This window comes from Elephas maximus, chromosome 21 (assembly GCF_024166365.1).
Source record: "Elephas maximus indicus isolate mEleMax1 chromosome 21, mEleMax1 primary haplotype, whole genome shotgun sequence".
Classification (NCBI taxonomy): domain Eukaryota; kingdom Metazoa; phylum Chordata; class Mammalia; order Proboscidea; family Elephantidae; genus Elephas; species Elephas maximus.
In genome coordinates this window covers 23690847-23713000 of record NC_064839.1, presented here as the reverse complement: position 1 = coordinate 23713000, position 22154 = coordinate 23690847, and the positions used below count along the sequence as shown (strand labels likewise).

Below are 22154 nucleotides of genomic sequence, written 5' to 3'. Positions count from 1 at the left end.
AAATTAAAAGATAAACTATGAAAATAACAATTTAGGTGCTAAGGGGTTATAGCAGCAGTGATTCATTTTTATACTCACCAAAGCTATTTAGTTTCTTCTATTTAAAAGATAAACTAAAAGTAGTTTGAGCACACTTGACATTTTCAAGGCCAAGGACAGAAAAAGGAAATAATGAATATTTTATTATAGTTACAGTGTGGTAAGCAAAACAAATTTTTTAAAAGGCAATTACCACCGTAACATTAGTCATATGTGGCAGCTCAGTTTCCCTGACTCCAATTGTCTTACAGTTATTTTATCCTCTGGGTGAGACTTCCTTCTTTTTTCTTTTTATTCATATAGGGCAGATTTTCACCTGAACATTCAGGGAGATTATAACGACCTCCAGAATGCGATCTGTTTTTTTAAAGGGGGGGAATACAGGGAGCCGAATTTTCCCTTATCTAAGGTTAGAATGGGCTGCTAAGTAAATTCCAACAACATAATCCAAATAATTATTTTTTTATTTTTTTTAAGGTTAGAATGGGCTGCTAAGTAAATTCCAACAACATAATCCAGATTTGTGTTTACTTTGTGGGGAGAAGTTTTGTCTTTTCTTAAGCAGTAAAGACAACATATTACATTTGGAGGCAGGCAAGAAGAAAGACCTGAGAAGACTATGGATGAAGTGACATCTAAGGAAAGGCTTAGTCATAAAACTCAAATTAGGGCTTGTATGTTCCATAGGTGCTACTCCAGGCTAAGGGAAGACAGTGAACAAAGGCCTAAGTATAAGAGAAAAAAGGGAGGGACGTGGGGGGAGGGAAGAAGCTAGGCAACCCGGTTGTTTGAAGCACAGAGAAAAGAAAATACACACACACACACACACACACACGCGCATATGTATACTGTTGTTGTTGTTGTTAGGTGTCGTCAAGTCAGCTCCGACTCATAGCGACCCTACATATAACAGAATGAAACACTGCCCGGTCCTGCGCCATGCTCACAATTGTTATGCTTGAGCCTACTGTTGCAGGCACTGTGTCAATCCATCTCATTGAGGGTCTTCCTCTTTTTCGCCGACCCTCAACTTTACCAAACATGATGTCCTTCTCCAGGGACTGATCTCTCCTGATAACATGTCCGAAGTATATGAGACGTGGTCTCACCATCCTTGCTTCTAAGAAGCATTCTGGTTGTACTTCTTCCAAGACAGATTTGTTTGTTCTTTTGGCAGTCCATGGTATATTCAATATTCTTCACCAATACCACAATTCAAAGGCATCAATTCTCTTCTGATGTTCCTTAGTCATTGTCCAGCTTTTGCATGCATATGATGCGATTGAAAACACCATGGCTTGGGCCAGGTGCACCTTAGTCTTCAAGGCGACATCTTTGCTTTTCAATAATTTAAAGAGGTCTTTTGCAACAGATTTGCCCAACGCAACGCATCTTTTGATTTCCTGACTGCTGCTTCTATGGGTGCTGATTGTGGATCCAAGTAAAATGAAATCCTTGACAACTTCACACCCGGTAGCTATTCCTAACTTGGAAGGCATCATAACTTTGTGCTACCTAAAAAAACAAACACCTAACCTGTTCCCGTCGAGTTGATTCCGACTCATAGCGACCCTATAGGGCAGAGTAAACTGCCCCATAGGGTTTCTAAGGCTGTATGTAATCTTTATGAGAACAGATAGCCTTTATGAGAACAGATAGCCACATCTTTCTCCCACAATTCTACCTAAACTAGGTATTTACTATTTTAAAAAGCAGACTGTTTCTTTCTATTTGAAAACTGTCTCTACAGAAATCTCGCCAACACATTATATAGCATTAACCTGTTCAGAGAGGGTAACTACTATTGAACTGAGGGACCAGACATGGGTAGTCAGCCTTATGTCCCAAAGGCCTGAAAGAGGATGTTGAGGATGAGGTCAGATTTGCAATGAGGTCAAGGTTTGCAATCACTGGGACAAGCAGCAAGAGATGTCTCAGCCTAATACTCTATACGGCTGTGAAATGAAGTTAAATTTAAAGACGTCTCATGTAATGAAGGATCTCAAGATGAGATCATCCTACATTTCAGATGGGCCCTAAATCTAATGACTACTGTCTATGAGGTAAAGGAGAGGGTGATTTCAGACATACACAGAATAAGGACATGTGAAGACAGAGGCAGAAGTTGGGGCTGTGCTGCCACAAGCCAAGGGATGCCAGGAGCCACCAAAAGCGAGAAGAAAGCAGGAAAGGCTCCTTCCCTAGAGCCTTCAGAGGGAGCATGGCCCTGCCGACACCTTGATTTTGGACTGCTGGCCTCCAGAACTGTTGAGGGAATACAGTTCTGTTCTTTTGAGCCACCATATTTGTAATAATTTGTTGGTGCCAGCCCTAGGAAACTGATACAGGAAGTTCAGCAATAATAGTATTGCTTTAGCCTAACACCATTTGGAAATACTATAGCCTAATGCTGGGAAACTAGAGCTCCCGTTTTTATGATTAAACCCACTGCCATCGAGTCAATTCTGACTCATAGCGACCCTGCAGGACAGAGTAGAACTGCCCCACAGGGTTTCCAAGGAGCGCCTGGCGGATTCGAACTGCTGACCTTTTGGTTAGCAGCTGTAGCACTTAACCACTACGCCACCAGGGTGTTTTTATGATTAACTCAGGCTGTTTCTGCACAGCCTTCTTGACATATACATGCAACCTAGTGAAAAGGCCCAGGTTATAAGTGAACTGTGCTAATCTGCACTTTATTATTATATAATACCCATCATCCATGGTACATTAAGTGTACACAATCTGCCCTCAATATTTTTTTCCCCAAAGACAGAAGTAGGCAAGTAGATCTCTGTAAGAGGTCTTGTACTCCTCCTAAGCGCCACAAAATCACTAGAGTAGATCAGTACAGTCATTTTAGTATCATGTCCTGTTAATAGTTACTGCTCTTCACCTCTCTGACACAAATTTTCAGGCATTCTTTATGACCATTTCCAAAAAATAAAATAGAGAAATAGTTAAAAAAAAAAAAAAAAGTCTACAAGCATTATAGACATATTGTTTGTTTCTTTTACAGTGGATTTTTAAAGTATGTCACCTTGGCTAGTCATAGCGGTTTTTTTTTAAAATGCATTCTCAATGCAGGCCAACATCATTGATTATGACAAACGATGAAACGGTAACAACAAAAAAACCCATATTAACTTCAAACTCCATTAGAAACCAAAGGAAATATAATCGATGTTTACCAAATAGAAAAGAACAATCTGTGCACGGGAAAATGCCTTTTTAAGCTTGTAAGTAACGCAAACAGTGGATGTCCTGGGCTGCACCTGTTAAAGGATGCATCAGCATTTCCTTTTACGAGCAGTACTTTAAAAAAAAAAAAAAATTTTTTTTTTTTTTTAAGGGTCTTATAAATTGACTTAATAAATTCACTCTGACTGATACTCAGCACAGTTAGGGTGCATTCTCATTTCAAAAACTGCACTGGTTGAAAAACAAAAGTTCATATACAAAAGTCCATCAAATGATAAAAAAACTTTTGTGCATCAAAGGATTTTAATCAACCAAGTGAAGAGACAACCTACAGAATGGAATACCTGATAACCATTATCTGATAAGGGTTCAAAATCCAGAATATATAAAGAACTCCTCTAACTCAACAACAAAAAGACAAATGACCCAATTAAAAAGTGGGCAGAGGAATACCATTTCCCCAAAGAAGATATACAAACGGCCAATAAGCACATGAAAAGCTGCTCAACATCATCAGTCATTCCAAAAACCAAATCTGCTGCCACTGAGTCAATTCTGACTCACAGCGACCCTACAGGACAGAGGAGAACTGCCCCATAGGGTTTCCACAGCTGTAACCTTTACAGAAGCACACTGCTGCATCTTTCTCCTGAGGAGCCACTGGTGGATGTGAACAATTGACCTTTCCATTAGCAGCTGAGTGCTTATATTGCGCTACCGGGACTCCCGTTAGTCATTAACCAAAAAAACCAAGCCCCGTGCTGTCGAGTCGATTCCGACTCATAGCGACCCTATAGGACAGAGTAGAACTACCCCACAGAGTTTCCAAGGAGCGCCTGGTGGATTCAAACTGCCGACCCTTATGGTTAGCAGCCGTAGCACTTAACCACTACGCTACCAGGGTTTCCCCCATTAGTCATTAGGGAAACACAAATCAAAATCACAATGAGAAACCATTTCACATTCACAAGAATGGGTATTGTCAGAAACACGGAAAGTAACAAGTGTTGACGAGGATGTGGAGAAACTGGAACTCTTGTTCATTGCTGGTAGGAATGTAAAATGGTGCATTCACTATGGAAGAGTTTGGTGGTTCTTTGAAAAGTTAAACACTGAATTACCATATAACTCAGCAATTCCTCTCCTAAGTATATACCCAAAAGAAGTGAAAGGAGGGACTCAAAGACATAACCGTACATCAATGTCTATTGCAGCATTCTTCACAACAGCCAAAAGGTGGAAACAACCCAAATGTCCACCAACAAATGAATGGATAAACAAGATGTGAAATACACATATACTGGAATATTAGTCAGCCATAAAGAGAAATCAAGTTCTAGTACATGCTATAACACAGAGAGACCTTGAAAACATTATGCTAAATGAAATGAAACAGACACAAAAGGCCAAATGCTATATGAACCTACTTATATAAAATATCTAGAATAAGCAAATGCATAAAGATAAAAGTTTATTAGTGGTTACCAGGGGCTGGGGAGAGGGGAGAATGGGAAGTTATTGTTGAAGGGGTACTGAGTTTCCATTTGGGTGATAAAAATTTTTTGGAAATGGATAATGGTGATGGTTGCACAATATGTGAATGTAATTAATGTCACTTGAATTGTACACTTAAAAATAGTTAAAATCACAAACGTTTTGTCATTTATATTTCACCACAATAAAAAAAATCTTTAAGTCCATCAGCTGTATGGTATGTGAACTATGCTTTTATAAAGCTGATACAATAACTTTTTTTAAAGACCATCAGATAGCATGTATCTGGCTTTTCTACAAATAACCAAAAATGTCCAAGTTTATTTTTCTCGGTTACCAACCACTGATGGTGCACTAACACTTCTCCTAGCTTTACGAGAAGATTAAAAAGGAGGGCCATCCCATGCTAAAGACACTTGCAAGCTTGACTCTTACACTTGGCAACAAAACAAGAAGACAGACAAGAACATGATACCACCGTGTACACAGGAAATTTAAACACAGGTCAACTGAACCATTGAATACAACTTAAAAACTCCAGTTCCTCCAATCTGAGCAGTCTCAGATCAGGCCAAAGCCTTGGCCCCTTAGACCATACCTAAGCTTTCTCCTTTAATCCTTTGCTGGCAAGAAGATAAACTCCACGGAAGACTTATTTCAAAACTAAACCAAAAACCCACTGCCGTCGTGTCGATTCCAGCTCATAGCGACCCTATAGCAAACTTACAGGACAGAGTAGAACTGCCCCATAGGGTTTCCAAGGAGCGCTTGGTGGATTCAAACTGCTGACTTTTTGGTTAGCAGTCGTAGCTCTTTAAACACTACGCCATCAGGGTAGTAACTCCTAAACCTTCACTTCAGGTCTAGGTAATCAATTCCCAATTAATCAAAAGCCATCTTGGATTTTGCATTTTTGAAGCTATTTTGAAAAAACCCAACCGAGAGGTGAAATTTTGAAATGGAAGCATCCATAGTCTCAAAGTTAAAAGATTTCCCAGAGGTACAGGACCAAAACTCTTAGCCATGTTCATTCCAAATTAAGAAATTCTCTTTGATATGACTGAGCATGCATTGCTAGGAAACCATCTAATGAGGGTATTGAAGTAGAGTGTTCATGCATTAAGTAGAAGGTTAGAATAGACAATCATTATGACTCAATAAATTTATAAACCTGTCACTAACATAGCAAAGTAAAATTGTAGCACCACGTCAGTGGAAATGCATGAAATGCATCACTAACTGTTGCTGAGTTGTCCAAATATGCATCCCAACTATGTCAAAGAAAACTACAAAAAGCAGTTAAGTCTTTAAAATAAATAGCCTCTTTGGTATCTTCAACATGAAAGACATTCAAACAAACAACCTTTCAACAAATACCATTTCTTCCCAATCTATCAGGGATGCTGCCCAAAAAAATGCTGATTGTTCAAATTATTTGAGTCGTGTCCCATTTACCCCATCTCATCCTTTTATAAGTATTTCTCTATAAAGTATTAAGCAGTAGAAATAGGAGGGGTAGACCAAAAACGGAGCATGCATGCCATTGTAAGATTACATGGAAATAAGAAGTCATATATAACCTGATAGACAAATATGATTTTTTTACCAGGGGAAAAAAAAACCTGAGTTTCCATACTTTGGGAATACATCAATGACAGGGAAAATAATGAGTATCTATAATTATTCAAACATCAGGCTCTATGTTTCTGTACTGGAATAAATGCAGAATCGCGGCAGTTAAACGGACTACAATAGCTCTTTCAAAAGAGTGGAGAGTATTAATTCAAATGGAGCCCAATAACACAATTATTTCCCATGTCTACTAGGAATTGCCTTTGTAGGACCTTGCATCCCCTCATTTCAAAGGTAAACTAATAATAAAAATGGCGCCTCACTGTACCCTTCATTTTAATGCAAATGCAGTGTCCCAATTCCTTAAAACTAAATGAACCACAAATTTTTCTTTAACAAAATTTGCCTTCTTTTAATATCAATTTCTGCTTAGAATAAAATAGCTATGTATTGTACTGGTGGTACTTTGGCTTAAATGAGACTGAGTATTCTATTAGACCATTTCCTGGTGCCACCAGTGTATGTAGCCAAGTACTTCCTGGAAATCGATGAGCAGGTTTCGGTAAATAGTATTCCAACTTCTGCAGCTCTTTGCCAGCCAATACAAGCGAGATGTAGAAAAGAGACATGGAAGATGAATAGTAAAATTATTTGAGATCCAGTAAAGAAAGCAAGAGAAGCTTACAACTAAAGTCTCTGTGTCTTGGATTAAACCCAAGGAAAGAAGAGAAATCTGTTCTTATAATTACAATAACCTAAAATACACAGGTCGGAATTGATTTCTTAAATTTAGCCTTGCACAGCAAATAACCCCATGCCCTACACTATGCCTCCAAAGCTGAGTCTCCCAATCTCTCAACATCTGAGGAAGAAGACAATTACCAAAGAAAACTGGAATTCCCAAGTCAGCTGATCAAAAAAGTGCCAGGGGCTTCAATCAGCTTATATGCCATTCCTGGCACCTGGAACCCCTTACCTGAATGTCTGTGTCCTTCACAGGCTCAAGAGGCTCAAAGGTGGTGGCTGCACTCAGACTCTCCAATCGCTGTGAGATGTGGGATATGTCAAGTCCCCGGGATCCAAGGAGAACTGACCTATATGGGGATAAAAGATAGGGTGACAAAAGTGAGGAAGGGAGTAGGATGAGGACCTCAGACATGCTTCATAAAATGCGAGAGTATTTCTTTTATTCAAAACTTCCTAATTACCGTCAGGATACTTTCATATGGCTGTTATCTGCCTTTTCCTAAAATTCTAACAGACATGATTTCATTGTACTTGGATCCACAATCAACACCCATGGAAGCAGCAGTCCAGAAATCAAATGATGTATTGCATTGGGCAAATCTGCTGCAAAAGACCTCTTTCAAGTGTTAGAAAGCAAAGATGTCACTTTGAGGACTAAGGTGCACCTGACCCAAGTAATGGCATTTTCAATCACCTCATGCATATGAAAGCTGGTCAATGAATAAGGAAGACTGAAGAAGAATTCTTGCCTTTTTTTTTTTCAATTGTGCTTTAAGTGAAAGTCTACAAATCAAGTCAGTTTCTCGTACAAAACTTACACACACCTTTCTACGTACTCCTAGCTGCTCTCCCCCTAATGAGACAGCACACTCCTCCTCCCCACCCTGTATTCTTTGTGACCATTCAACCAGCTCCTGCCCCCCTCTGCCTTCTTATCCCACCTCCAGACACGAGCTACCCACATAGTCCCATGTGTCTACTTGAGCCAAGAAGCTCACTCCTCCTCACCAGTATCATTTTCTGTCTTATAGTCCAGTCCAATCCCTGTTTGAAGATCTGGCTTCAGAAATGGTTCCAGTCCTGGGCTTACAGAGGGTCCGGGGACCATGACTTCCGGGGTCCCTCTAGTGAATTTGTGCCTTTGAATTACGGTGTACTGGCGAAGAATACTGAACATACCATGCACTACCAGAAGAATGAACAAATCTGTCTTGGAAGAAGTACAGCCAGAGTGCTTCTTAGAAGCGAGGATGGCAAGACTGTCTCACACACTCTGGATATGTTATCAGGAGGGACCAGTCCCTGGAGAGGGGCATCATGCTTGGTAAAGTAGAGAGTCAGTGAAAGAGAAAGACCCTCAAGGAGATGGATTGACACAGTGGCTGCAACAATGGGCTCAAGCATAACAACAACTGTGAGGACGGTGCAGGACTGGGCAGTGTTTCATTCTGTCGTACATAGGGTAGCTATGAGTCGGAACCGAATCAACGGCACCTAACAACAACAACAACAACAACAACAACCATAGGCCAGACCGCTCCAAACACTTCACAGCCAAAAAAGAAAACATGAGGTAGATACTATTATTAATCCCCATTTTATAAATGGGTAAACTAAGGTGTAAAGATGTTAACCAAATTGTCGAAGGTCACAGAGCCAAGAAGTGGCAGGGCCAGGATGTGAACCTACGTCTTCTGGCTCCAGAGCACAACTTCTTCACCACCAACCTCTGTAAAGACAGGTATAGTGAACCACAGAATTTTAGAAACTTCAGGAGTCACACAGTCCCAACCTTATTTATTAGTTGGGGAAATTAAAAGTCCAGGGTGGTCAATTATTTGCCCAAGGGCTGTCAAACCAGAGCCTACATGTCCTGATTTCCAGGCCAGTCCTCTTTCTACTGCCCCCCAGGACTTCTCTTCAAAAGCCAAAACACCATGTCCAGTACATCTTTAAGTTCCCTCTCTGCGCTCAGCCCAATAATACAGGGCTGTTGCCCGACTGACAAATGTTTTTGAACAGAACTGGGAATATACAGAAACCCTGGTGGCGTAGTGGTTAAGTGCTACAGCTGCTAACCAAAGGATCAGCAGTTCAAATCCGCTAGGCGCTCCTTGGAAACTCTAAGAGGCAGTTCTACTCTGTCCTGTAGGGTCACTAGGGGTCAGAATCGACTCAACGGCACTGGGTTTGGGTTTGGGGAATAACACAGGTAGCTTTATCTCTACTCATCTGGGGTAATGTGACAATGGATGAGGAATAAAAAAACATGGATTCTTGCTCATACCTAGAACACTCACTGACAGAAAGAAATTCAGGGAAAATAAGTAAATTTTTTAGACTGTTATTTTGGGGTTACGATTTAGCACCAAAAAATCCTGTTGATAAAGTTTTGTGTCCATTCTAATAATTTAGAAACAGCTAGAGCACTTGGCAACACAAGTAACCCTAACACCCATGGATGGATATAACGTTTAAAATTTCCAATTCTGAACTGACAGATTTACTGAAGAACAGAAAGGACTTCCCACGTTTAGTTCTATTCTAATAAGTACTAAAAATAATAAGTACTACAGAACTAAATTACGTGTGCCCAGAGGGCTCCTCCCTATACATTTTTATCTCCTACATGTAAACAGGTAAGTTACGATGCCATCCCTGGGGCTTCTCCTCCAATCTACCGTGTCTTGCCTCTCTCTTCAGAAGTAGCTAACTTTCTAATGACAGTAATCAGTTGCCATCAAGTCAATTCCAACTCATGGAGATTCCAACTCATGGCAACCCCATATGTGTCACAGTAGAAAACTCTGTAGGATTTTCAGTGGCCAATTAGCCCTGGCTGCACATTACAATCACCTAGGCAACCTTCCTCCCCAAAGATTCTGATTAGATAAGTCTGGAATGAAGCCCGAGGCATGAGTTTTAGTATAATGCCCCTCCTCTTTTCGTAACAGCTTTACTGGGATATAATTCACATTTCATAAAATTCATGCACTAAAGTAGACAATTCAATGATTTTTAACATTCACAGAGTTGTACAACCATCATCACTACAATCGATTTTAGAGCATTTTCATGTAACAATGCTTTATGCCTTTGTATTGCTATATAACATTCCATTGTATGGATACACCACATTTTATTTACTCATTCATCACTTGGTGGACATTTGAGTTGTTTCCACTTTGGAGCTATTATGAAAAGTGCTATGAACACTCATGCACAAGTTTTTGTATAGACATAGCCTTTAATTTCTTGTGAATATACACCTGGAGTGAAACTGCTGGGTCATATGGTAACTCTGAAAGGAGCCCTGGTGGCGCAGTGGTGAAGCACTCAGCTGCTAACCAAAAGGCAGTTTGAACCTACCAGCCACTCTGCAGCAGAAAGATGTGGCAGTCTGTTTCTGTAAAGATTACAGCCTTAGAGACCCTATAGCGCAGCTGGAATGAACTCAATGACCAACAGGCTTGGTTTTCTTTGGTTTTAATGGTCACCGTTAAGTTTAAACTTTGAGGAACAGCCTGTTTTCCAACACAGCTACACCATTTTACATTCCCATCAGTAATGTATAAGGGTCCAATTTTTTCCATATCCTTGCCAACACTTGGTATATTTTGATTATAGCCATCCTATTGAGCCTCCTTATTCAAAATATGTTATCAAAAAATTTTTTTAAATGCAAAATTAGAAGTAGCAAACCTCCTTGTACCCATCCATCACCCAGCTTCAACAATTACAACACAGCCAACCCTGTTTCATCTATATCCCTATTTACTTTCCTCTCCCTACCACCCAGATTATTAGATCCTAGATATTTCCCAACTGTTCCATAATTTTTTAATTTATGTTTGTTTGGATGGGATCCAAATAAGGTCTCTGCTTGTGAATGATGGACATGTCTCCTAAACCTCCTTTAATCATATTAACATTGGCAGTTGCCCCTCAGTCTCATTGTTGGATGATTTGTCCTATTAGAGCAGTGCTAGTAAATTTGAATGTACATGCGAATCACCTAGGAAGCTTGTTAAAACGCAGATTCTGATGCAGTGGGTCTGAGATGGGGCCTGGGCTTCTCCCTTTTTAACAACTCATGGTTGCTGTTGATGCTGTTGATGGAAGACTACACTCTAAGTAGCAAGGATGTAGAGCTTCCCACAGAGCAGGCTTTGCTGAGTGCACCCCCATGATGTGATTTAACATACTCCACTATCCTCTGTATTTCCTGTAAATTGAGAGTGAGCTCAAAAGGTTTGATTAGATTCAGGTTACGTTATTTTATTTATTTATATTTTTGGCAAGATTACTTCATACTTCCATTGCGAGGTATGTAATGTCTGGTTCTCGCTCTTTTTGGAATATTAACAGACACTGGTGATCACTGCTTACAAATCAAAAACTCACTGCTGTTGAGTCAGTTCTGACTCATAGTGACTACTGCTTTAGTTCTATCAATTCCTTAACCTATTGCCGTCGAGTTGATTTCAACTCATAGCAGCCCTATAGGACAGAGTAGGACTGACCCATAGGGTTTCCAAGGCTGTAAATCTTTACGGAAGCAGACTGCCACATCTTTCTTGCATGGGGCAGCTAGCGGGTTCAAACTGCTGACCTTTCAGTTAGCAGCAGAGTGCTTAATCACTGCACCACCAGGGCTCCATTAATTCATCAGGGGTTGCAAAATGGTGGTATTCTAAACTCTATCTTTATTAACTGTTGTTGTGTTGTTAGGTGCTGTCAAGTCGGTCTGGACTCATAGTGACTACATGTACAACAGAACAAAAACACTGCCTACTCGGTCTTGCGCCATCCTCACAATCATTGCTATGCTTGAGCCCACTGTTGCAGCCACTGTGTCAATCCATCTCGTTGAGGGTCTTGCTCTTTTTTGCTGACCCTTCACTTTACCAAGCATGATGTCCTTCTCCAGGGACTGGTCTCTCCTGATAACGTGTCCGAAGTGTGTGAGATGGCATCTACCACTCATCAGTTTGTCATACTGTGGTGGCTTGCATGTTGCTGCGATGCTGGAAGCTATGCCACAAGTATTTCAAGTATCAGCAGGGTCATCCATGGTGAACAAGCTTCAGTAGAGCTTCCAGACTAAGACAGATTAGGAGGAAGGACTTGGCTATCTACTTCTAAAAAACTGGCCAGTGAAAACCCTATGGATAGTGGCAGAACATTGTCTGATACGGTGCTGGAAGTAAGCCCCTCAGGTTGGAAGGCACTCAAAAACTGACTGGGGAAGTACTGCCTCTTCAAAGTATAGTTGACCTTAATGATGTGGATGGGGTAAAGCTTTCGGGTCCTTCGTTTGCCAACGTGGCACAACTCAAAATGAGAACAGCTGCAAATATCTATTAATAATCAGAATGTAGAATGTAAGAAGTATAAATTCAGGAAAATTGGAAGTAATCAAAAATGAAATGGGATACACAAAGATCGATATGCTAGGCATTAGTGAGCTGTGATGGACTGGTGTTGGCCATTGTGAATCGGACAATCACAGGGCCTCCTACGCTGGGAATGACAAACTGAAGAGGAACAGCATCACATTCGTTGTCAAAAAGATGTTTCAAGGTCTATCCTGAAGTACAATGCTGTCAGTGATAGGATAACATCCGTATGCCCACAAGGAAGGCCAGTTAATACGATTATTATTCAAATTTACGTACCAACCACTAGGGCCAAAGATGAAGAAATTGAAGATTTTTACCAATTTCTGAAGTAAAACTTCTGAAATTGATCAAACATGCAAGCAAGACACATTGATGATTACTAGTGACTGGAAACAAAGAAGAAGATCAGTAGTGGAAATATGGCCTCGGTGATAAAAACGCCAGAGATTGCATGATAGAATTTTGTGAGACCAATGACTTCTTCATTGCAAATACCTTTTTCAACAGCATAAACAGCAACTCTACATGTAGACTTCGCTGGATAAAACACACAGGAATCAAACTGACTACATGCGTGGAAGCTCAACATCATCAGTCAAAACAAGGCCAAGGGATGACTGCAGAACAGACCATCAACTGGGCATATGCAAGTTCAAGTTGAAGCTGAAGAAAATTAAAAGAAGTCCATGAGAGCCAAAATACAACCTTGAGTATATCCAACCTGAATTTGGAGACCATCTCAAGAACAGATTTGACACAATGAACACTAGTGACCGAGGGCCAGACAAGCTGTGGGATGACATCAAGGACATCATACATGAAGACAAAAAAAAAAAAAAATCATTAAAAAAACAAAGACCAAAATGGATGTCAAAAGAGACTCTGAAACTTGCTCTTGAACATAAGAGTAGCTAAAGCAAATCTTTATTAACTAGAATACTTCTATGTAGCAAAACTTCCTTCATCAACTATTTGGTCCTCCTGAATAATAATGAGTTGGCTCTCTAGCAACCTCCAAAGGTGAACAATGAATTTTGTTTTAGTATCATTATGAACTCATGTTTAAACATATAGGATATATTTAAACTCACCGCAGATATTATCCCTATTGATGCTCAAATCTCATACTTTTACCAGTAGAAGCCTTTTCAATTTGGTTTCTGAGTTCTTTTGACATGACTCAATTAGGCCTTGATAACTTCCTTGCTATCTGGTATGACAAGATATTTCATGCTGATCTTGTATACTTCCTGCCCCAGACCTGGAATTGGACAACTGCCTCAAGAGTGCCAGTTGGTTTTACTGGGAAATCCTTTTTAGAGGCCACTATCAGGGCACTGGTCCCCTCCATGGTACAGTGTGTGCTTGGCTGCTAACTGAAAAGTTGGAGGTTCAAAGCTACCCAGTGGTATTGTGGAAGAAAGTCCTGGTAATCTACTTTGATAAGATTACAGTCATTGAAAACCCTATGGAGTGCAGTTTTACACTGACTTACATAGGGTTGCCATGAATCAGGCTTTTCATATTTTTGCCAGTGTATCTTTGTGACAGATGCCTGGATGTGAGATTGCTGGGTCAAGGATAAATTTCATTAGATATTACCAAATACTGCATCACAGGCACTGTATCTCCACCAGTGATGTGCAAGAGTGTGCCCTAGAGCCAGGGGATTTTAATGTATAACAAAGGGGAGACCCTTGGCATGAAAACATAAGCTATAAGAATTATTTGAAGAGAAAGGTCATTTAAGTGGGTGGCACCTGCAGGAATTATACAGCTATGGCTTGCATAGCACATATACAAGGAGTCCTGGTGGATCAAGAGTTAAGCACCTGGCTCTTAACCAAAAGGCTGACAGTTTGAATCTACCTAGCAGCTCCATGGAGAAGGAGCTGGCAATCTGCTTCTGTAAAGATTACATCCTAGAAAACCCTATGGGACAGTTCTACTCTGTCACGTGGGGTCCCGGTGAGTAGAAACAGACTATACGGCAACCAAGAGCAATAGTTCATATGCAGACGCCCTGATGGGGGAAGGTGGAGGGAAGACTAATGAAGGAGGCAGGAAATCTAACTCTCAACTTCTAAGGGTGGAAAAATTCAAAGGGTTCCTGCCCTCTACCAGCCCCAATCCCCATAAACCACAAAGCCCCCCTTAGCAGAAACCCACAGAGGCTGGAGTCAAATACTCTAGTCCTGGGAGAGTGGGAAGACAAAAGTTGTTCTTAATACGTACCAAACCAAAAACCAAACCCATTGCTGTCAAGTCAATTCTGCCTCATAGCGACTCTATAGGACAGAGTAGAATTGCCCCATAGGGTTTCCAAGGAGCGGCTGGTGGATCTGAACCGCTGACCTTTTGTTGAATAGCCGCACCCCTTAACCACTGTGCCACCAAGGCCCCAATACATAGAGGGAAAAGAAAGAAAAAGCCAGAAGGCCTGGATTCAAGTTCTAGTTGCCACTTATTGACTAAAAATCTTGGATATATTACTTATCCAAGCTTCCATTTTCTTCTCTGCTAAATGTGGAGAAAAATCCCTGCTTCCCCCATCTCTCAACGGAGTTTCCCCCATCTCTTGGGCTTTGTGAAGACCAGTTAGAAGAACGCCTATGACCATCTTTGGGAACTGAAAAGTCCCATATGAATGTGAAAGATTCTTACTGACCAAGTTGGACTTAAACTCTGGTTTGGTCACTTGCTACATGAGCTTCCTCAGTTAAAACAAGGAGGTAACATTTATTTCACAGGGTTATTGTAAGAAGTTCTATAATGCATGTGAAGTGCTTCCACATGCCCGACACACAGTAGGTGCTTAATAAAGGTAGTTTAGTAGGAGAATGTCCTTGATGTCATCCCACAACTCGTCTGGTCTTCGGCCATTAGTGTTCAATGTGTTGCAACTCTTCCTTGAGACAGTCTCTAAATTCAGGTGGAATATACTCAAGGTTGTACTTTGGCTCTCGTGGACTTGTTTTAATTTCTTCAGCTTCAACCTGAACTTGCATATGAGCAATTGATGGTCTGTTCCACAAGTGACCCCTGGCCTTACACTGAACCTCTGACGGATGCCCATGGAAGCAGCAGTCAAGAAATCAGAAGACATATTGTATCAAGCAAAACCTGCTGCAAAACACCTCTTTCAAGTGTTAAAAAAGCAAAGCTATCACTTTGAGTACTAAGGTGTGCCTGACCCAAACTGTGGTATTTTCAATCACTTTATATGCATGCAAAAGCTGGATAATGAGTATGGAAAATCAAAGAAAAACTGATGCCTTTGAATTACAGTGTTGGAGAAGAATACTGAGTATACCATGGACTGCCAGAAAAACAAACAAATCTGTCTTGGAAGAAGTACAGCCAGAATGCTCCTTAAAGGCAAGGATGGCAAGACTTCATCTCAAGTCCTTTAGACATGTTATCAGGAGGGACCAGTCCCCGGAGGACATGATGCTTGGTAAATTAGAGGGTCAGTGAAAGAGAAAGACCCTCAATGAGATGAAATGACACAGTGGCTGCAACACTGTGGTCAAACATAGCAACGATCGTGAGGATGGTGCAGGACCGGGCAGCATTTCGTTCTGTTGTATGCTACGAGTCGGAATCGACTTGACGGCACCTGAAAACAACAGTCATAGAATAAGAAACCCTGGTGGTGCAATGGTTAAGTGCTCAGCTGCTAACCAAAAGGTGGGTGGTTCAAAACCACTCTGTGATTCAGCAGGAGAAAAACCTGGCGATCTGCTCGGGTAAAGATTACAGCCTAGAAAAGGCTACGGAGCAGTCCGACTCTGCCACATGGGATCACTTTAAGTAGAAGACCAACTCGACAGCACCTAACCATAGTAACAGTATGACAAAGAAAGTTATAATTTGCTGTATGACTTTGAGCAAATAATGTCCGTATATGCTTTGCATGAACAAGGAGAAAAATTTGAAAGAATGAGCAAATTAATAACACTGGTTACCTTGGAGGATAAAGTTAAGGAGCGTGACTGCTAGCTTTTTCTTTGTACATCTGTAGGCTGTTTGGCTTCTCAATGGATTAGAAACATCCAGTGAGGCATCTCTGATGGGAAGAGGGGGGATGTAATCGATGATGGGCACCCAGGGAGGGCTTCACAACTCCTGATAATATTCCACATCTTAACTGTGCAATGTGTACATGGGGACTCATTCATTGTGCAAACTTTTTCTACAACAGGCCAGATAGTACAGACAGTAACAGAGTAGTCTCTGTTACAGCTACTCAACTCCACTACTGTAGCACGAAAGGCGCCACAGACAATATGTACGTAAGTGTGGCTGTGTTCCAATAAAACAGGCAGTGGGCTGCATTTGGCCCATCAGCCGTAATCTGCCAACCCCTGATTTGCACTTTCATATATGTTATGTGTTCTGTTCTTTACATGTGGAAAAATGTAACAATTTTAAAAAGATCAAACACAAACAAAAAAACTATAATATCTGTTCCTTAAAAAGAAAAATCTAACAAAGTGTATTTAAACGAATGTATTCAGCACAATTCAATCTTAGATCTACGATATAACGTTAACTAAAATCTTTAAGCTCCTTCGAACTTATTTCATGTAAGAAATGTTTTTCCTACTCAGTTCTCTCTTCTGCCCTCATGCTGTACTGAAATATTCACATCTCAGTTTATGTCTCTGCCTATCAACCATTTGGGTTCTTTTTAAGCACCTGCCCCACCTATACCCATTCATTTGAAGTTCCAACTTCCTCCTCCCTAAAAGAATGACTTTAAGGTAGAAAGAGATGAGGAAGAATGGAAATTTACAAGAAAGAGAGCATGACTGATAATTATTACCAAGAAAACATTTTCCCTTTTAGCTCTTAATAGGCTGTAAAGCTGATGCAATTAAATTATAACTACAGCAATTCAGCTGGCATCTCCGTCCTTGGGCTCCAGCAACATCCTTACAGAGGAGCACAGAGCCAGCATGCTCTAGACCAGGGGCAGCTGCAGGCAAGCTGGGGGCGGCAGCTGAGGAGCCTGTAGGCAGGGCAAATGAGCAGCAATGTCTTAAAGTGGGGTGAGGTTTTGGGGACAGCGTGGCGGAGCAGTTGGCTGCACTTAGCTGCATGGCTCAATAGTTAAAAATCCTACCAGGAGAACAGAAACCCAAATTCTCATGGACTCCAGATTTTCTGGAGCCTTGGAGGCCAGACGAACCCCTAAAACTATTGCCCTGAGAGAATCTTTAAACCTTAAACCAAAAATATCTCCCGAAGTCTTCTTAAAACCAAACAATAATAGTTTAGCTTAACTAGTAAACAATGTCTGCCTTGACCACTAAGCTCTTTTCAGAACTGTCTATACAGGATCAAACTGACAACAGCAACTCAAAAGACAGGAAACTTAAGGGGCAGTGAGTTTATGCTCATTGGGGGAGGAACAACTCAGAAAAGGAGGGTAAGAATGGTTACAGAACTCAAAGAATATTATCAATGTCACTGAATCGTACGTGTAGAAACTGTTGAATTGGGGTATGTTCTACAGTGTATATTCAACAAAAACAATTAAAAAAAAAATTTCCCTGCTATGGTTCCTCTGACTTGCCTTTACCAATGCCAATAAAACCAATGAACTGGTATTTTAAAAAATGACATTTTGGGGAGGCCTACAGAAGAATTTCCACAACCTTCCTACCGACTCCAGAGAACAGCCAAAACGGAGCTCTCAAGATTAGTTGGAAAAGGAACGTAGCCCTTATGCTCACTCCTGTGGTGTTTGTTAAATGCTTAAAACAGACTTTCCACACTAATGCCAGCACTTCGGTCTTTCACAAGTTCAAGGAATGAAGCCTGAGGAGATGAGTGACAGCTTCCTGCATCTCCTGAACAGTAGCTCAGTGACTTTCCAGAAACACTGAGGGCACAACAAACAGCTTCCTCCAAGGCCTTTCCATCAGGGACAGAAGCATGCCCTCTGGAGACAGCCTCGGTAGGTTTAAATCCTGGCTCGCTACTCACTATAGCTACGTGATCTGAGTGAGTCACTTCCCTCTCTGGGTCTTTGTTTCTCAACTATGATAGGGGGATTGCACTCTCAATGTCACAGTGTGGTTGTGAGGATTAAGCAAAGGCTAGCCAAGTTTCTGACACAGAGTAAGTAATCAGTAAATCAAATTTCCTATGGAAAGCAGCATTTTTTTTTTCTGTCCCCCAAATTATAAGTTCCTTGAGGGTGAGGACCATGTCTAATTCACGGTCGTAGCCCCATGAACAGTCTAGGCCCGGGAAGTAGAGACTCTAAACGCACGTTTGTGGAAACCACAGCCCAGCCGGTGCTGTGTGGGGTTAGTCAGCACTTTTCTCTCACAGGGCTCACCCACTTTCCTGATCTACAATCAACTAGGAAACACTATTTCCAAGGCCTTTTAGAGGCAGCCTCTGGGGTCACTGACGATACTCAGGCAGAATCACTCCTCACTTGGATGGCTTCTCATCACTGACTGCTCATCAATTTCTCCCAAGTGCTCTTAAAACTTGGCTCATCGCTGAGTGCTGTCTTTGAAGGTAACACTTATCTGTGAGGCCCACATTTACTGACATACTTAGGGGAGTCACTTAAGACCTAACAGTTGGCAAGCCCAAGCAGGAACCACTGTTCCCATGTTCTGAGTGATGAAGCTCCCCTGTCCTCTCCCACCCCAATCACCTCTGCCTGTGACCAGGGCTCACGGCTTGGTTAGGCAGACACGGCTAGCAAACCCAAGAGGCAAGGAGACAAAGCAAGGCTGCTGAGCTGTATACAAAACCTCCCTGCGCTGCTGAGAATGTGGTATGTGTCTGTCACTTACAGGCTGCATCCAAATTCAAGGCAGGAAAGAAGGACCAGATCCTGCCCCAAGCCACGCAGTACCAATGCTGCCTCCCCACCAGTACTCACGCCTTGACATCTGCTGTCTCCTGGGATGTGCGTGTGAGGGTACGGGAACGCAGGCGCTCGCCCGCCTGCTGGATTTCCTGTAAGTTCCGTTCCACATGGGGAAGCTCTGAGATGCCCTCGGTCTCGGCGGCAAGCTGTTCGGCTTGCTGAAGGAGCTCACCAAACCCCTCAGTATCCATCGGAAATACAGGTCCTAGCTGGTGGGGGGAAAAAAAAGAAGAGATCTAAATAGAGGGAAAGACACATTCAAGCACTGCCTGAATCTGCTCAAAGCTTAACAAAACACTAGGACTTTTTGAAAACAGATCAAGGAGACAGCTCATCAATAAGCAGGATTTGTTCCTGAACATACCCTGAGACAGGGCTGATAGAGAAAATGAGTCAGAGTATGAAGAAGCAACATCATTTCTGTGCATACTGACAGCTGTAAGATTGATTTCTGCAACCAGAACAAATGCAGAGATATTAAGCCACAGATCATAATTCCTGCCCCCTTCCGCAGACCCAAAGCAGACATGGAAACGAAAGGTATGGCAGCAACATCTGTGAGGCTTAAAGAACTACCACCCATACCTCCTACTCGTCCATTGTCTTAGGAAAACACCACTACCCAGGGTGCTGGGCAACTGAAGGCCTTTATCTCATATGATTCTCATAGCAACTCTGTGAGGTTTCTGAGTAGACAGAGAAAATAACTCCAGTCCACAGAAGCTCGATATGTGCCCAGAATACTCTGCGGCAATGAGGCTGAATGAGACCAGAAGAACACAGGTCCTCTGACTAAGCCATGTTATTCTCACACAGCTGCTCCTTCGCTAACACAGAAGACACTCCTTTTTTTTCACATTCTGGTCTCCATTCACGCTTTCTTTGGCTTACCAGGTACTGAGGGCAGAGATCCACGTTGGCTTGTTACAGATGACATTCAAGATATTAGAGTTAACTGTTACTACACCTACTACTAATGCCGTTAGCCGTAATATCATAACTACTACTAATTATACTAATATAAATAGCAGCTGGTTTTCAGATCATGAATATTCCTAGACGACTACCCGTTTCTCCAACAACTGATCACAAAAAAAAGAGCTATGAACAGTGTTGATATTTAAAAACATATTATACACTTATGAATCTATATATAGGTTCTTGACCAAGAGAACAGTTTAACTCCTACCACTACTTAAATTACACAGAAAATTAAAAAGTATCACCATTGTAAGAAAATTTTACACTGCTAACAGGTTGAGAGCAAAAATATTTATTGAAAAAAGAACAAAATTCTTTAAGTGGCCATCCTTGTTCATTATACTTTTCTTCCTTTGTTTTAAACACATGGTGCAGCACAGTAAATTACTTAATATGGCCCTTCTAGCCACACGTGGTCTTGTGGCTCCTATAAAATACTGGGTGGGACTATGCAAATAATGTGCTTGTGGACCACGAAGGGGGCTGGACAGCACTGTTGATAACGCAAATAAGGTGCATGGAACACTTCAGGGGTGGAACCATGCAAATAAGGTGTACGGAACCCTAACAAGGGAATTGGTAAGTTTTGCCATTCTGCTAGGCTTAAAGGGAGTCAATCCCAGAAGCAAGAACGGGACCTCACTACCATCAAGAAAGAAGGGCCAGGAGTGGAGTGTGCCCTCTGGACCCAGGGTCCCAGTACTGAGAACCTCCTAGACCCAGGAGACACAGAGGGATGTAACACCAGAGACAGCAGGAGATGGCAAGAAGCAGTGGTAGAGAAATGGTGGCAGCAGAACCAGGAGACCAGTGTGAGACGGCATGGTGGGCTTCCTGGCCCACAGAGCAAGGTGGCTACAGTTGGATGTGCCGACCCATGGAGCGAGAGAGCTGAGCACTATCGGGCTGAAGCTTAATAGTCAAGTGGGGTGCCTCTGGGCACTTATTAGCAGAGCTAAAGAGCTTTGTAACACTTGCCAGAGAAGGGCTGAGGCCAGACCGGAGATAAGCCAACGGCCAAGGGCTGAGAGAGGGGCCTGCCCTCAGGGAGCCAAGAGGAGCTGAGAGAGCTGTCCTACACTGAAGAAGGGAGACCTTGCCTACACGCTTCCTGCTCCTGATCCCAAGTTGTAGCCTGTTGATCCTGATCCTCAGTTGTAACCTGTTACTTCCCTAATAAACCCTGTAACTGTGAGTGTGGTCTGTGAGTTCTGTGTGGCCACTGCAACAAATTATCAAACCCAGCAGAGAAGTAGAAAGTGCCATGGGAGGGATGGTTGATGTCAGAATTGGTAAAAAGTTTGGAAAAGGAGGTACATCTGACCTCCACTTCACAGGAATCAGCCCTGGGCTGATGTTGATGATGATTTTCCCCCTTCGTAAAGTTACAGGAGGCCTGATGATGCCACGCCATTTTCACAGATGACTTCTATTGCGTTTGTGAATTGTCTAGAATTGTAGTCATCATGTTAAGGTAATATATAGTTGTATTTCAGCTATGAAGCACAGGTTAATGTTAAAAGGGCACCGTTACCACCATAAATCCACGGCAAGAGAATAAGGACTTTAAAAAATGAGCATTAAAGGATGTTATCTTGAAAGGCAAAGGCACAAGGTTAAAAGAAAAATAGCCCAAATGGAGTAAACACCAAGAACACTTTGGAAATTCTTTATGATGTTCCAAGCTGCCTTTACTCTCTGGACAAAAATTCATATACACAATAACTCTTCTCCTAAAGTTTACAGATAATCATTGTAATTTTTTGTACCAACACAATCAGGCTGTAGCTGGTGATCTCTACGTACTTGTGAGAAAA

The 22154-nt window shown here is 41.7% G+C and overlaps 1 protein-coding gene across 1 annotated transcript in view; it reads right to left on the bottom strand.

Moving 5' to 3' along the window:
* NUP93 (nucleoporin 93) overlaps positions 1-22154 on the bottom strand; it is a 114640-nt gene that overhangs the window by 73407 nt on the left and 19079 nt on the right. The window contains exons 2-3 of the mRNA XM_049864619.1: positions 19369-19565; positions 7283-7400 (exon numbers count right to left, since the gene is read on the bottom strand). Coding sequence (XP_049720576.1) covers positions 7283-7400; positions 19369-19547 — 297 coding nt within the window. The 5' untranslated portion in view covers positions 19548-19565. The remainder of the gene's footprint in view (positions 1-7282; positions 7401-19368; positions 19566-22154) is intronic.